The sequence below is a fragment of the Notothenia rossii genome, assembly GCF_949606895.1.
Source record: "Notothenia rossii genome assembly, chromosome: 11".
NCBI lineage: Eukaryota > Metazoa > Chordata > Actinopteri > Perciformes > Nototheniidae > Notothenia > Notothenia rossii.
Window position 1 is genome coordinate 52,689,692 of NC_136910.1, and position 14,225 is coordinate 52,703,916.

Sequence of the window (14,225 nt, forward strand, 5' to 3'; positions counted from 1 at the left end):
TAAGGCAGGGTATAGAAATTATTGAAATTAAAATACTATCTATTTACTTTTACAAACAGTGAACAGCTGGGCAGCTGCAGCATGTGTATTGCAGGACATGTGTAAGCGTCTTTGAGTTTTAGAAAAGCGCTAGGCCTATAGGCTATAAATATAATGTATTATTATTATTATTATTATTAGGCCTATGTGTTGGACATGTGTGGTTGGACTCTGTCTCACAGGCAGGTTGCAGCATGTGTGTTGCAGGACATGTGTTGGACACACAGATTGTGTGGTTGGACTCTGTCTCACAGGCAGGTTGCAGTGTAACATCAGAGGAGACTGGGCCAATTGTACATACTTAAACTGCACCACTTAGAACTAACAAAACAATGCAGAGATTATGTTTATATAATTGTGTTCAATAACCGTAATAAATGTAACAGTATGAACTGATTTGTAAATAGGAATACAGATTTGACTTAATGTTTTCATAAATATATTTTTCTCCCAGTTTGTCATGGGACTTATTTTTACCCTCTCAAAGAACCGGAATCGAGAACCGAAAATAACTGGAATCGAAAAGCAGAACCGGAATCGTTAAAATCTAAACGATACCCAGCCCTATGTGTGATGCAGTAAAATCTTACCGCTCACTCACGTGAGCGGTGTCGTAAAAACCGTGGGAAAATGTGAAATACGATGGCGAAGAAGAAGATTCCAGTGGCCCCAATTTGTGTCCATTCTGGACAAGTGAAAATGTATTCGGACAAGTAAATTGCCAAACTCACTTGTCCATGGACAAGTACTCTCTAAAAACTTTTTCTCACACTGACCTACAAGATACCCCTGGTGTTTATACAGTACTTTAGCAGGAAGCTTAAAGCCTTAGACCACTGCAAGAGACATCTTTACCATGCTCAATTACCTCTGTTTTGGTTCACCTGTACTTGGAACTCTTTTATAGGCGATCCTCAACTTCTCAGTGTCTTAATATCTTGTCTTAAGAATGTCTTAAAATCTTAAAATTGGGAAATTTAGAACCAAATCTGTGTCACAAACGGGTGTTCACCCAACAATTGTCGCAACAACTCATTAGACATAATAGAGGATTGGAATGGCCATCATATACTTCCATAATAATGTGGTTCGCCAAGAACTCTTTGATCAGGAAAAACCTATTTGCTGATCTCCCATGTATTTAATTAAGCAGCGAACCTGCACAGATTAATGATGGTTTCTACGCATCATAAAGCAACATACTACAGGTCTTAACCTCCCAGCCCGGCTTGATATATGAAAGCCTTTGAAAGCTTTGAGAAGGCCTATATGCTCTCTCTTCCGGAGGCTATAGGGTTTGATGAAGGGTTCTTTGTCTGATAAAAACTGCTTTGAACTAACCCACAGGCGGTGATTCCATCAGGTATAATCTGCTCTTTTTCGTTTGGGGCCTCTGGGTCATCTCATCAAGAGTTACCCTCAACTCAGCCGCTATCTGAGCCTTTAGACCACTTAATTCAGTAATCTTCTAATGTCAAAGCCATCTTTGTTCTTGGCACACACCATTACATCCTGGTGATTGTCAAACGTTGTAATTAAGTGTCAATCTGGACGATTTCCATTTAAATCAACGTAGTTTTATATCTATCGCCTAAGGACGTTACACAACAGTGTTTGAGCTTACAGGGGCAGCATTAGCTCAGTCCGTAGGGATATGGCTCTGAAACTGATAGGGTCGCCAGTTCAAGGCGTGATTAGACCAAATATAATTTCCAGTCCACCTCCTGAGCACTGACTAGCTGCCTTTGAGCAAGGCACCGAACCCCCAACTGCGTGTCCATGTGTGTATTTCAACCTTTGTGTGAAATGTAAAAAAATGAAAGAGTGAAGAATTGAAATTCCCCTCTAGGATTTTTAAAAGTCTTTCTTTCTTTCTTATAGAGAACCGCAGTGACGCGTCCTAAAACCCGGAAGTAAACTCCTTCCGGTTCCTTCGTCAAAAACGCAATGCAATTTCTCCATAGGATTTTGAAAAATAGCTGGAAATAAGGTCTGTGGTTGACACACATTTACATGTAAGAGACAGATCACGTTTTGTTCAGCCGGATAATATCCACATGTCTACCCTACTTTTATAATTTTTGAATCATAAATCTAGTCGCCAAAAGCAAAATGCTAACTTTATGCTATAAACTAACTACAGCAGGGTCGCTGCTTCAACGTCACGCCAACTTAAGATCCATATTCAAACATACAGATTCTAAATGGTACAAGTTGAAGCTTTTGTTTGAACAGTTTGTAGGAGGCAGGTACTTGCTTTCAAGCAGAACACGGCAAACAAACTTAGAGGAGTGTTTACGTGTTCGGTGTAATGACGTAAAACGGCCTCGACAACTTCTGTAGTCCTATTCAGCCACTTGGTAACAACCATCATTTTTCAGACACGTAAACCCTTCAAAGATCCCCAGCGGGGTCACTGCTGACCTATTTAATGTTGCAGAACAAAACGTGATCTGTCTCTTCAATTTGTGTCAACCACAGACCTTATTTCCAGCTATTTTCCAAAATCCTATGGAGAAATTGCATTGCGTTTTTGACGAAGGAACCGGAAGGAGTTTACATCCGGGTTTTAGGACGCGTCACTGCGGTTCTCTATTGCCCAGGATGAAAGTATTGGAATATATGTATGTTTGCAGTATTACGAACGAGGGTGTTTCAAGGGACATTCAGAGATAACATGTCAATGACTACGAACATTTCCTTCTTCTGCAGCCTCAAATTAAAGCTGCTAACTGGCGAAACATGTTGACTTTGAATGGAAGTATTCAGGAAAACGCACTTCGTTTTTTCAGGGAGCCTTACAGTGACCATTAGCGTTCATCAAAAGTGCATCTACAAAACAAGATGACAGCCTTCTTCGCATTTGTTGACAGCAAATGGTTTTGAAATATTGCAGGGGGGTAATTGAAGAGTGAGGATTAACCACTGTAATACAAACCTCAACTTCTTAGCCAGGTAACCAACTTTCACTGTTCACAGAATCAGGCCAGGACCAGCATACATTAAGACCATGATTGAAAAAGGCCAATTAGAGCCTGACTTTTAATTAAAATTACAGTAGTATGTTATGCAGCCTCCAGCATTAAATCACCTTTCAAATTAAACCATATTTGTTTTAACCACCAGCGAAAAGGATGAGGCCAAAGCCAACAGGAGTCCTTCAGGAACCCTCGATCAATTGACCACAACTTTTGAAACATTACATTTCAAGTAAATGTATCCCTTTTTTTGTTGATTGAACTGAAGCAGAACAATACTTTTTAATGAAATCAACAGCCTTTAAAAACACATTGTCTATCATTCTGTATACTTGGATGAACTCAACTCAGCGGTTTCAAATCTACATTTATTTGGAGAGCAAAGACATTAAAGTTTTTCACAAGGAGAGTTCGAGTCGTGCCAGACTTTAAATGATACATCTCCCTCCATCACAAAGGGGCCTATTGATTACTTGGTTTGATCCTAATGAAGCTGTCTCTTCCCCAAGATTGAAAAGCGGGCTGAGTAGCACCTTGGCAACTACGAGATGACACGTATGCAAATATCTCGATTAAACAATGTGAGTTGTATCCCTGCCATTGTCCCTCCGGTGAAGGTAAGGCATCTGGAACTGAAATCCTACTTTCCTCCAAATCTTAAGGCACGCTGCAGCGGTCTTTATTTACATTTTTTAATAACAACTGTCTGCTTATTGGAGCTGAGCCAGCCACTGGGATCATGGCTGATTCATGCTCTCTGTGACATTCATGCAGGAGAAGGTTTTAATTACGAGCCTCATCCTTCTTTTATTGGCAGCCCTTAGGAGCGCGTATAGCTCATAGTGTTCTCTGGCATCAGCTGCTATCCCTGAATCACTTTAATAATGCTCATTTCTCTTTAAGATTAGTCATGTGTGTTGTTTGCTTTGTTAGTAATTGAAGCCTTTGCATTGGACAAACAAATTGATGTAATCACAGGAGGATATTATAATATTACACACATTATAAACTGTTTACTTAGCGCTGCATGTATAATTTGCATTAGTTTTGAATTTAAATGACATCTTCAAAAGAACCTTAAAATCAGAAATTGACATTTGTTTTTTTCTTTTTAAAAGCAAAGAAGGTTAAATGGCGAAACTATCTTATACAGTAGACACTGAATTACGATTTCTTAGCGTTATCTGCATTGCAATAACTTGCAGGTAAGATTAATGTGTGGCTCCTGGCTGCTAAAAAATGGAAACTTCTCGTGTAATAAATCTTTTAGCTCTGACAGCTCCTTCGCCGCAGGTTGTAAGGTGGTGACAGGGTGGAGTTTTGTGGGACTGAAGGTACAATTACATTTATGGTTTAAGTTTTTTTCATCTACTGTATGTCAATTACTGAGACTTACTATTGTAATTTATTTTAAAGGACATAGTATGCTAATTTTCAGGATACAATTTGTATTCTGTGCCTCTCCTGTGACATGTCTCCGTGCTTTAATGTTCAACAAGTTCTTTATTTTTCTCACACTGCCTGTGCTGCAACACTTCTTTTCACCCTCTGTCTGAAACCAGAGCCCAGTCTGCTCTGATTGGTTAGCTAGCTGGCTCTTTTATGATTGGTCAACCGCTTGGAGATGTCCCGCCCATCATGTACAATTTGTTGGAGCGCTAGCCAATAAAAGCGAGAGTTACAAAGTGATTATATTATTAATACAGACTTCCATTGAAGTCCCCCTGGTCACATTTGTTGGAATCTGATTATTTGGTGAGCATTTTAATAGTTTTCACTGAAAAAAGGGGCTTTGCAAGCTAAATGAAAGAACTATCGTTTAAGTAATTAACTGATTTATTAGACCCAAAAATATTCAGACACTGATTTGGTTGAATGTCTGGGAAAAAACGTCATTAATTGGGGGAGGTAATATGAAAGTAAGGGTTAGGGTCAGGGTTGTAGATAGTTTGAAGGTGTGTTCAAAGAATGCTGCTGTTACAGTGACAAAACCTCAAATGTAATAAGACATTTATTATATTTTCTTATGGTATTTATGATTTATAGATCAAGGACTTTTATATTATGTTGCTTACTTTAGCTTAGCTTCAGGGCTCTGCAGTATGAGTCTTTCGCCCCCTAAAAATAGAAATGTGTGAACCGGATAAATCATTTAGGAGCACACGGTGTGAGTAGATTAAACTGAAGTCCAGCCTCCTCAAAGATCGTTTTTCATATATTCTTCTAGTCTTTTAGGTGAAGCGAGATCTAAATATCAATACAACCTATCGATATATTACCATCTATCATTTCAAAAGTAAGCTTATTCTGAATCCAGTAGATTACTAACTCCAAGGAATTAATGAAATGTTATGTTGTATATTAGCACATTTTCATTTACACAGTACACATACTATATAAGGAGTTGGCAGTTAAAATACCAGTCAAGCCATTGAAGACCACCTAACTGGATTATTTTCCATTTAATATATTTATATATATTTTTGTATTACTATTTACTTGCACTATATTTGTCTGTTTATCTGTGTTTTGTGTTGCACTGTTGGAGAAGCCTGTGACACAAGATTTCCATCGGCATAACTACACTGTATGTTCGTATGACTAAATAAAGAACCTTGAATCAGAATAAATCAATTCTAAAATATGTCAACCTTTAAATCAGCTTGCAATTTAAGTGTGTAATATAATGGCGTAGTGTCTGGATACTAAGGGCGTTATATAATGACATAGTGTCCAGATAATAACTAGGATCCCCATTTCCATAGTTCTCCACTGTACTGGATCTTACCTCATGATTGTAGAGAAAAAGATGGATTACTGCATTAGTTGAATACCTTTCACTGTGCACACAACATTTTTTGTGTAGTCATATTTCTCTTATTTAGGATTATATATGCTCGGTAAAAAAAAGAAAAAATTAGGGGGACGCTCCTTAGCATAATAAAGCTAGCATTTTGCAAATGTTAAACAAATGAAAGTCATGGCCACCAATAAAATATGTTTTCTTATGAATCATTATATACAATACTGGGAATTTGTTATTCAGAATATAAATATTTCACTCCTCCTTTTGCTTTTCTTTCAAAAAATGCACTTAAAAATAATAGCCACAGCTCCACATTTCCATCACTCCAGTGTTGTGTTCCCCGTGTCAACGCTCACCTTCTTCTCGTCCCCGTCCTGCAGAAGCTGCATGTTGCTGCGCCGCTGGCTGTCAGTTCTCCTCAGGGTGGCGCTGCGATGCACCGTCAGGTCAGGGGGAGGGGACACACTCCGGCCCTGAGGGTCCACCCAGGTGTAGACGTGGTTGGTGACGTAGCCGCCTGGAATCCGCCCGACTGATCGCACGGAGAGGCTGAGCTTTTTATTGCCCTTCAGCACCTGAGGAGAGGAGAGTCAGACATTTGTAATTCTAACAACAGAAATAATTGCAAGTTCAAAGAGAAAAGTGTAATTCCACACTTTAATCTATGTCATTGATTTCAAAAGGCTCTCAAATATGCCTACATAAATACATTCAGGGAAAACAAACACAGTGAGGGTGAAGCAGTGAATTTCAAAGTACTGTAGGACACATTTGGTAGAAAAGTCAAGATTATAGAGAAACAACCAATCCAGTAGTACCTGACTGCAGAAACTCCAAATGACCAAACAGATCCCCCCCCATCGCACACACAACAAACATATTTCTAACGTATTTTGACTGAGAATTGCCCCAGGCTGTGCCTCATTGCATTCTGATAGCTCGCAGTATGTGCAATCCCTCCGCAGATCAATGCATTCCCATGTGCTCTGTGGTTTGAGAAATCAGACCAATTGGGTTTGAAGATCTTAATGATCAAACAATCCTTGTGCAGCACAAACTCAAACAGAACCTCAGCTTTCATTTCAGACTAGAGACGATCAAAAACACTGCCGTTATAAAAGCTGATATTATTCCAGCAGAGCCAATTAAAAAGTCTCTACGTGAAAAGATTACAGGCTAAAATGTAAGCCACAGGCATACTTCACAATGCATTTAAAAGAAAAAAATAAGACATTGTTAGGATCCTAGACGCTAATAACAACATTTCCCAAATATTCATCCCCCTTCTCCTTCTTCAGTTGGAGAGTAAAGGTTATACCAACGACTGAGCGAAGAAAGCTGATCATTTTAAATAGGAAAGCAGTTGGGGGAGAGTTCCTCTGGACAACGCCTTTAGGGATATCTCCAATGTTCAACAAGGTTACAGAAAAGTCAGGTTTCAGGTGTGGAAGCTCTGAGATGGAATGGCCCAGTCCTTTCCAAAAAGGCTTTACATGTTCTTGATAGCTACAGGCTCGTTATGAATGAGACTTTATCAAATAGGCTGCAAGCTGGCAAAGAAAAAACTCCTTTATAGCCGCTGCTATCAGCAACCTCATTCATTCAGCTGATATGGAAATATCATGAACACTGTTGATAGAGCATTCTGGCTTTTGGGAACACTTTAAGGTTCAGAGCTCTCCTTTCAAACTCTTTAAATGAGACCAACACCAGGATCCTTTTTTGTTACCATGAAAACAAATTCATCTAACTCTTTTTTTTGTGTAAGGGACCTGGCATTACTTGGCAACCAAAACAACGGATACAGTTTTAGCTAGACCCTTTCATCTGTGTTGCTTTTGGGAGAAACAGTCACCGTATACTGTTCTTCATTATTCAGCCATTTGCATTTCTGCTTCACAATCCAACATTCATATTAAAGGCTTTCAATTTGCTTTTGTTAAGACACGTCATTCCAGTTGTCAGTCATATTACTTTTATGTTAAAAATAAATCTAAAAGGCCTAACCATTATACCTCATTGAGGGCTTGTAGCTGACTCCATGTGGTAACAAAGACTTTCCAAAGTAGCTCCATGTCCTTTACCAAACAAATTGTCTCTCTATCTTCTCTTAAGTGAACAACATTAATCTCTCCTCATCAGTCTTCTGCCGACACTAAGAGCAAGGTCCTACTAAATCCTTTAGTCGGCATGCCGATTAACATATGCTGCAAGGAACAGCTCAAATTATGACTTGTCAAAGTGCTGCAGATTGCAGAGGAGCCTCGTCTCCTGGAGCACAACGATCGCGGCTGAATCAATTTCACAATCCTGATGTGTGCTGAGGGTTAATAACTTCAATTCTGAGGCCACAAAACCCTGTCAGCAGGGAAGATCACTGACTGGACCACTCCCTCCCCCTCCCACCCCCCATCTAGGAAGCATCAATGCAGAAGTTGAGATAGAACTTTACAACAGAGAAGTTCAGCATTACATAAGCAGGCGCATTGTTATATAAAATGAGAAACCTGCGTACAGAAAGGCACAAAAAACTAAAAGCAGCGTGCAGTCCAAAAAGTGCCTGTCTTCTTGATTTTATTATTGTGTCTAAAATGTGACAGCGGGGATGTCGAAGGCTATCTCCTTTATTTGAACAATGCACATTTCCACCCAATGACATGTGTCACAACCCTCTGAGCCAGCACACATCACCAGGGGGTCCTGGGGAATAAAAATGTAATCATGGTCACACCGTTTGCAGACTGAATATGCTGCAAAAAAGGAAACTAGGGTAATGTTTCATGGAAAGGAAATGGGTTCACAGATATACACATAGTCCTGTCTCAAATATGTTGTTGGTTGAGGCGTACCAACGTCCAAACTAGACTTTAATCAACACCTGATTTCCTGTCCGTACAATGTAGTGTGTACTAATCATAATAGCGCTTCACAATAATACCAAAAAAACCTACATACAATGATTATGGTGAGGAACCACATAAGTATAACATTTGTTATTAGTCCAAATTACAATTTCGAAACCATAATATGAAATATGTAGTACATACTGTAGACTACTAGTACACTATCATCATGTTTAGTTGTTTTAGGAAAGGAAGAAAGGTTCTATGTGCTGCAGATATGACTGCAGAAAAACTTAAAACTACGTTCTGTTTTTATCTCAAGTGTTTTTTCTTTATCTGCTGATCGTTTCTTCTCAGAACATTGGCCTCCTTCCTGGACACTTTGTCGGCCAGCCACAGAGCATCACTTTGATTCATAGCTGCAAAACAAAGCTTATCATTGTGCATGTTCGTCTGAGAAATGTAACTGCATTTGGGGGGAACGAAGGGAGAAAAGTGAAATGAGCAGTGTTGGGATTCATTGAGAAGCAGGATGCCAGGGAGTTAGGACAACATGACACACATTACGGAGCGTAATGGAGGGGGTGGAGGGGGGGCAGGGGGGGCAGGGGGTTTAAGCGGCTGCTCCATCATGTGAATAAGAAACGGAGGCAATCGACTAGCATCCGTACAGTGGTCCTAATGCGGCGTGTCTCCAGGAAAGTGCTGATTGTGACACTGGGCTGATGAAGCTCTGCTCCGCTTTCACACAGAACAAAAAGTGCTGGGAAAATAATGGAATATAAATAATAGCAGAGCGTAATGGGAAATGGCAGCGGCAGGTAAACTGTTTTCAGATGATGCCGCGGAAAAAACAATACGCTCTCATCAGAATCTGGCAAATCCATTTCATACACACAAGCTGAGTGCAAAAGAGCCCGGCTGTAGAAACCATCCAGTTCAATCACTTAGAAACGCCCGGCCACACACTGGAGGAGATTTAAAGGTGCCTGGTGTCAGGAGAATTACCGTAAGAAATGATCTATGAGACATGAGGGATTCAACCGTAACCCAAGGTTGTGCAAAGAGCATTCAAATACCCTGCTGATGCTGCAAAGGCTTCAACTGGAGTAGCTAGGATGACATCATGAGCAAATCAACATGTTTGGTGACAACTACTTAATTGAGTCTGTAGATGAAATAAAACAAGTCAATACTAATAATAATAATAGACAACAGATTCCCTAGGCTGTTAAATCATTTATACAAAATGAAGTGTATTCCTTCTGCCTGATAAATAAAACCAATGTGAATGTTCTTGAATTTTTTTGAAAATGTAGGTAATTACTGATTCTTATATTACAAATAGCTATTTATAATACCAGCTTAGTCTTTATTTAAATTGAGATCAAATGTATGAAAGTACAGAGTCACCTTAACAAATACTAAGTCTTAAAGTAAGGAGACTTAGACAAAAAGAATGACCCAAATGATGTCAAACTTGTCAATAAAAACAAATTAAGTAGCATCAATTATGGAGTAACACACAGAAGTGAGTGCCCTTGCACACAATATAATGTTTTGGAAATGTAGCATAAGAGCTCATATATTCCTTGCATATCATGCCAAAAAAACTCTTGAGAATGGTAAGTGCTTTTCTGTCATTAAAGAAAGGATTTATTTCTGTGTTCTTCTATAGAAATACAATCTGAAATGTGTGTTTAAATCATGAACTAATTTGCTAAGTTGGCAACACTCCAACTGTATTCAAACCCCCTCCAAGGCTCGACCTGAGGATCAACAGAAGAACCCTAAAGTCTCTGCTTTCTCTAGGGTTCAGACGAGGCAGCTTTGGACAGGTGGATTTATGCCAGTAAAAGAAAAAAAGGCCCACCTGTCGTCCGTTCAAAGCGTGTCTTCTTTGCAGGGCACATGACTCGGCTGCAGAGCTGAAACCAATCCACGCTAATTGTTCCCTGTAATTGAACACGCTTGATAAGATGTCCCAAACACACAGAATGCAGAGGTAAACACGGGCTTATCAAAGCGTGCAATCTGTGCGCACAGTCACACACACAGATCAGATGTATTGAAGTGACACGGACACACAAAGCTCAGTGAGGGGAAAGCAGCCAAGCAAATTGCCTTTCATCCACTTTATTCACTGCTGTCCGAACAGATCTGTCAACCAGTGGATCTGTTCACACAAACAAAAACACATGGCAATGATCATTCTAAGGATACTACTAATAGAGGAGTACAACCTCTTTTGTGTACTTTTTTTTTAAATGTAATATAATTTAACTGGTACCTTCTATTTTTCTATTCTTGTCAATCCTGCTATAACTGTTTCATATTTTAAGTTTTGGGAATAATAACGATAAGATGTTCAGATTCAGACTTTCCTATTCCAATCACTTACAAAAACAGATAAGAGGACAGACAGAAGGACAGACAGATGATCCTATTATTCTGCTGTAAATTAAGAATACAAAATATACTCTTAACTTAACCAACCACTAAAACTGAATGAAAAACTGGGGAAGTTACAGATTTCTCAATTAATGTATCCCTGTATTGTCTGACTGCCTTATGTGACGGCAAAATCCAAAAAGTATCACATATGTTCATCTTTCCTCCACAAATAATATTAACAATTTATGTAAAGAATAATTTACATCATAATGACTGCACAAAGGGATTATTTTTTGCAATTTCATTTTGAATATTTCAAATAGGTTTCCTCCAATCTGTTTATCCCTCAAAGCGAGGAAGGCACGGCTGCAGGCTTCTCATCAACATGCCTGTCAAACAGCAAGCTGAGACCACACACACACACACACACACACACACACACACACACACACACACACACACACACACACACACACACACACACACACACACACACACACACACACACACACACACACACACACACACACACACACACACACACACACACACACACACACACACACACACACACACACACACACACACACACACACACACACACACACACACACACACACACACACACACACACACACACACACACACACACACACACACACGACTTATGATGTCTGAATTCTGAAACCAATTGCTGAAGTGCCCTAAGACCCAATTATGATCTGTTCAGAAGGCACTACTTGACGACTGGAGAGGAATCCAGCAGCGCAACATGAGGAAGGCTCAAATTGGGGAGCAATGCCCCCCGAAGCGAGAGGGCGACAACTTATCCAGTTTGTAGAGTTTGATTTTCAATATCAGTCAAGTCCTGGCTTGAAAAACTGTGGAACTAGCACCCCGCTGATATCAGGAGAGAAGAAAGTTGACACATCTTCCGTCAGGTGGTTTTTTATACTGAAAACCCACCTGTTTCGACTGCATATATTTAAAGCTAATGTCGTAGCACTTAATGTACAGGAATCTCGCCGTTTTGATTTTCTATCTTCATGGCATATCTTTATCTTCTCTGGATAAAAGCATGAGATAAATGTAAAGCAATACATGTCCAAACTAGACAAGGCATGTATAGACTTCAGCTGAAAAGGGAAGAAAAGTTGTATCTACTTCAACTCAAAAACATAACTTAAAGGAAAAGCTGATAACCCTGAATTACCTGCAGGTACAGTATAGTGGCAAAGAAAATCATTGTCCAACTGAAGCAGAGCATATCAATGACACGCATGCATGCGAGCACAGGGCTTGTGGGAATAAAGAGAGCCTGCCACATCCATATGTGTGAAAGCGATGTAATGGCCATGAGACCGGCTCCTCTAAAAATCTTTGAAGACTGTAATGAAGTGTGAAAACACATCTCTCTCTAAATCAAATAGAATGATTGTTTTTCTCAGTAAACGTCTCTATAACAAACTAATGCTTGTGTTGGTGGCAGTGTTGAAAATGACTGCTCAATTAAGAAGTGTTAAAGCCATGGATATAACGGGCTCGTCTCAAACCTTTTTTTCACACATTTGGATTTGCTGGCTCTAAAAACAACAGTGTCAGGCATCGTTACGGCTAAGGAACCTACACCTCTGGTTCTGTACAGTCGCTATTAAACGGCTCCGATGGTACTGCATTTTAATAAAAGTAGTAGTAGTAAATCCAAATATGATTTTAAACGAGTTGTGAATAACAAACACAATTTTCCCCAAAAAGCTAAACTAAAAGAAGGAAAGTGCAGATTCACATTTAGAATAATTTGAGCCTGTCTTCAAAAGAAAGTAGTCAATCTACAGTCTTTAATAAAGTATTGTTCTAAAAGTATCTGTTTTAAAAAAAAAAGTCACTAATGGAGTAAAAAGTGGCTAAATTAGCAACAGTCTTATTTACATAATAAATGAACACACATGAAAGGGTGATGTCTCTTTGGCGTTATTTGTAGACCAAGCAAAAGGCTCAGGACATTAAAAAAAGGACACACATCTCAGCTGGCACTGATGCATTGTGGGTTAACCGTGTCTTTGTCCATTAACAACAGCCAGCGGTGAGGACTAGGCTTGGAGGGCTCTTGAGAACGACGAGCCGTAACAAAAGTAGAATGTATTTGTTCGATTTTTCGTTGGAAACTGGGAGGCGAGCGGATCTGTCAGCGGTGTGAATGGATCAGAGCAGTCAATGCTGTGCAGCGTTGGCAACATTTTCAAAGTCCGCCCCATCTATCAGCTGAATGTGTTTGTGCCTTGGGGGGGGGCAGAAGGCGAAGCGTATAACCGGCATCAAGCGTGAATGCCGATGAAGTGATTTCCCTGATGCCGAGTGAGAGCAAAGAACAAAAGCATAAATCATATCTTATTGTTTTCTCATGGGTTTAGTTTGCGTGTGTCACCGTGATAAGTGGAACCACAATGCAGTCTGATTGCGTGTACAGTGTGAATACATTATGGGTTTATGCATTTCAGCGACTGAAAGACTGAAGTAATAATAAAGTTCACATTGACAATGCAACAGGCAGGCATTTAAGCTGGGGGGTGTTAACAAACACATTACAGTTAAGGGCTTGTAGATCTTTGACTCCCCCATCATTGTTAACACAGAGCAGGAGGTCAAGGATCAAATCAAAGAAGCTAAAAAACAGCTCAATAAACCCAAGCAGGAAATAGAAGTTGCTAAAGTACAGGCTGAACATCTGCAGAGAAAACACATGATGGTTTGGGGTCAGAGAGGTCAAACTGTAAATGATCAGAAGTACAGTGACTTAATATGATTTTATATGAACTATTCCAGTCACTTTTTACCCCTTACATTTGAAGGGGTTTGATTTATATACTTTACATGCAATGCCTTCACTGTTCATGTGGATGCAAACACCATGAAATTTAAATAAATATCTGCTAATAATTCACCTGTTTGATAGACTTTTGCCACACCTGAAGTCTCCCATTTCACACTGTATAGTGGCACTATGTCATACAATACTGATGAGTTATGTACCTTGTTATTAAGCAACGTATAACCTAGCAGACATGAACCGTCTCCCATTGTTTTCTATTGTAGTCAACAGGCGACTAAAAGTGAGCCACAGCCTCACACCAACATAGCAAAGTGGCATGTTTACATGAATAAGGC

The 14,225-nt window shown here is 39.6% G+C and overlaps 1 protein-coding gene across 4 annotated transcripts in view; it reads right to left on the reverse strand.

Moving 5' to 3' along the window:
• whrna (whirlin a) overlaps nucleotides 1-14,225 on the reverse strand; it is a 158,796-nt gene that overhangs the window by 77,689 nt on the left and 66,882 nt on the right. For all 4 annotated transcript variants that reach the window (XM_079657505.1, XM_079657504.1, XM_079657503.1 and 1 more), the window contains exon 2: nucleotides 6,180-6,398. In XM_079657505.1, coding sequence (XP_079513631.1) covers nucleotides 6,180-6,398 — 219 coding nt within the window. The remainder of the gene's footprint in view (nucleotides 1-6,179; nucleotides 6,399-14,225) is intronic.